Source organism: Gymnoscopelus braueri (assembly GCF_963280865.1).
Source record: "Gymnoscopelus braueri genome assembly, chromosome: 23".
Classification (NCBI taxonomy): domain Eukaryota; kingdom Metazoa; phylum Chordata; class Actinopteri; order Myctophiformes; family Myctophidae; genus Gymnoscopelus; species Gymnoscopelus braueri.
In genome coordinates this window covers 34,290,775-34,293,274 of record NC_137625.1, presented here as the reverse complement: position 1 = coordinate 34,293,274, position 2,500 = coordinate 34,290,775, and the positions used below count along the sequence as shown (strand labels likewise).

Genomic DNA, 2,500 nt, shown 5'->3' with positions numbered 1-2,500 from the left:
GATTTTTCAAAAATAGCAGATCTACAAGCTCATAGCACAGCAGCTTGTATATCTGCTATTATTGAATAGCCAAAGTATAACATAATGGTTAAACTGGTTACACAGATGCGTTCCCGGTTTGAATGGGTTAATTGAACGGAGCTTGAACATGGGGTTTTCTTTGTGAACACCTCACGGTGCAGTGCAAGCAAACTAATTACATCCCCATTCAAATGTACTGACCTGTAGTGTAGTGGTCTTAGAATTTATTCAGTTTTTCATTCACATTGCAGCTCAGTAATGAGTGGTGATGTGAGACTGTTCATGTTCCTTGTTGTTAGATCAGTGGCTATTTCAAGACCTGGTGAAATGAAAAATATGTTTTTCAAACTTTTACTTTTTTTTTTGGTGTATTTTTATATCAAAGTCCCTAAAAGGTCAATCTTAATTACTTTGTGTGATGAAATAGATTCATAGGAACTCTTATGAATATAAATGAATCTGGATTCCATTCACCTGTGTGATTCCCATAGCTGCACGATCCTTCAAACACACCTGATTTTAATTAGGGGGCTACTCTGTTTTGAATCTCAGTCAAGATGGCGTCCAGAAATACATAGAATATATTTACAGAGAATATATTTGTTACTCGCAAAAATTATCAACTACAACTAGGCCTGTGACAATTATTACATAATCGTTTCATCGCAATTATTTGAGATAATCGCAATTATTTTTGCATAATCATAATGTTACATTTTCAAATACAATAAAGCAAAAATAGCAGATCTACAAGCTTACAACGCGTCACTTTGTGACGCGTTGTAAGCTTGTAGATCATCTATTTCTGCTATTTTTACATGTATAACATTATTAAATATGTCAATAATTTCTATGTATGTTTAAGTTATTAGTCATATCTGTCCTGTGCAATTTTTGATAACGGAGCCTAAAAGGCAAACAGAATATATATGTTTTATTCACATGTTCCAATTATGTCCAATGCCAAACACACCATTAAATCGTTAATCGCAATTATTTGAGTGACAATTAATCGTCAACTTAAATCTGTAATGGTGACAGCCCTAACTCCAACAAGACGTTCGGGAGTTGTAATTGCCTGGTTTCACACATACAACGACACGCACCGTTTGCCAGGGACAGTGGCATGCACAGTGACAGTCAGTTGACATTGAAAAGTGGAACAAAATAGAATAAAATAAATCCTCTTCGTCCCGACTGGTGTCCCGGGGAGAATGTGTGTTCGTCCCAAATACATATTTTATCAGGGCGGTGTTAAGTCTCAAGCCTTGTTGCCTTAGTCCTGTACTACTGTGTTCTTTTCAATTATTTAATTTGACCACTTAAAACCAAGGGTCTTCAACAGGGGGTCCGGGACCCCTAGGTGATCCTCAGAGTTACTACAGGGGGGCCACCAAATATTTGTGTGATATATATATATATATATATATATACTGTATATATATATATATATATATATATATACTGTATATATATACTGTGTATATATATATATATATATATATATATATATATATATATATATTGTTTTTTTGTTTTTTTTTACATTAACCACCTGAACCCTAGCATCCCTATTCTGGGGAGAACTTTAACCAAAGATAGCAGATCTACAAGCTCACAACGCCTCATGCTGCAAAGTGTTGTGAGCTTGTAGATCAGCTATTTTCGGCAAAGAGGTGTGTGTGTGTGTGTGTGTGTGTGTGTGTGTGTGTGTGTGTGTGTGTGTGTGTGTGTGTGTGTGTGTGTGTGTGTGTGTGTGTGTGTGTGCGTGCGTGCGTGCGTGCGTGCGTGCGTGCGTGCGTGCGTGCGTGCGTGCGTGCGTGCGTGCGTGCGTGCGTGTGCATGTGTACTCACAGCACTGCTGCAGGGGATGTCCTTGACCTTGAGCCAGGCCAGGTCCAGCGTCCCCTCCCCCTTGTAGCAGGACTGCAGCCGGTCCTTGATCTTCTCGTTGATCTTGCGCAGCGAGAAGACGCAGAGCACCGAGTCCTGCGAGGCCTGCCGCGGCCGCCTCTTCTGACCCTTGGAGAAGACGGCGAACAGGACGTCGTCGTCCGGCGCCACGTCCAGCGAGCGCGCCAGGATGGCGCCGGCCTTGGACAGGTAGGCCGCCTGGAGGAGGCGGTACTCCACGTTGCCGCTGACGCAGCCCACGGGCACCTCCACGTACGAGTTGAACGCCGTGTCGGCCTTGCAGAGCCGCACGATCTTGGACGTGTACACCTGCTCGCGCCCGGCCGACGACGAGCCCGAGGCCGGGCCGTTCCCCATCTCGGGCTGCAGCGTCAGGAAGTAGACGAAGTTGCCGCTGGCGAAGCCGTAGATGTAGTAGATGTCGAAGTCCGGGATGACGGTGAACGTGTCCGACGGGATCTTGATCATGGAAGCCACGAACTCGTCGTGGAAGACGTAGGCGAACATGCCGTCCTCCTCGGAGTTGCGCGCCAGCTTGCGGCTGGAGATGGTGGGGAAGTACTCG

The 2,500-nt window shown here is 44.2% G+C and overlaps 1 protein-coding gene across 1 annotated transcript in view; it reads right to left on the bottom strand.

The window, feature by feature from the left end:
• The window catches only part of plxna4 (plexin A4), a 355,677-nt gene that overhangs the window by 309,250 nt on the left and 43,927 nt on the right, over nucleotides 1-2,500 (bottom strand). The window contains exon 2 of the mRNA XM_080421613.1: nucleotides 1,876-2,500. This exon is cut by the window's right edge and continues 757 nt beyond it. Within this exon, the coding sequence (XP_080277739.1) occupies nucleotides 1,876-2,500 (625 nt within the window). The remainder of the gene's footprint in view (nucleotides 1-1,875) is intronic.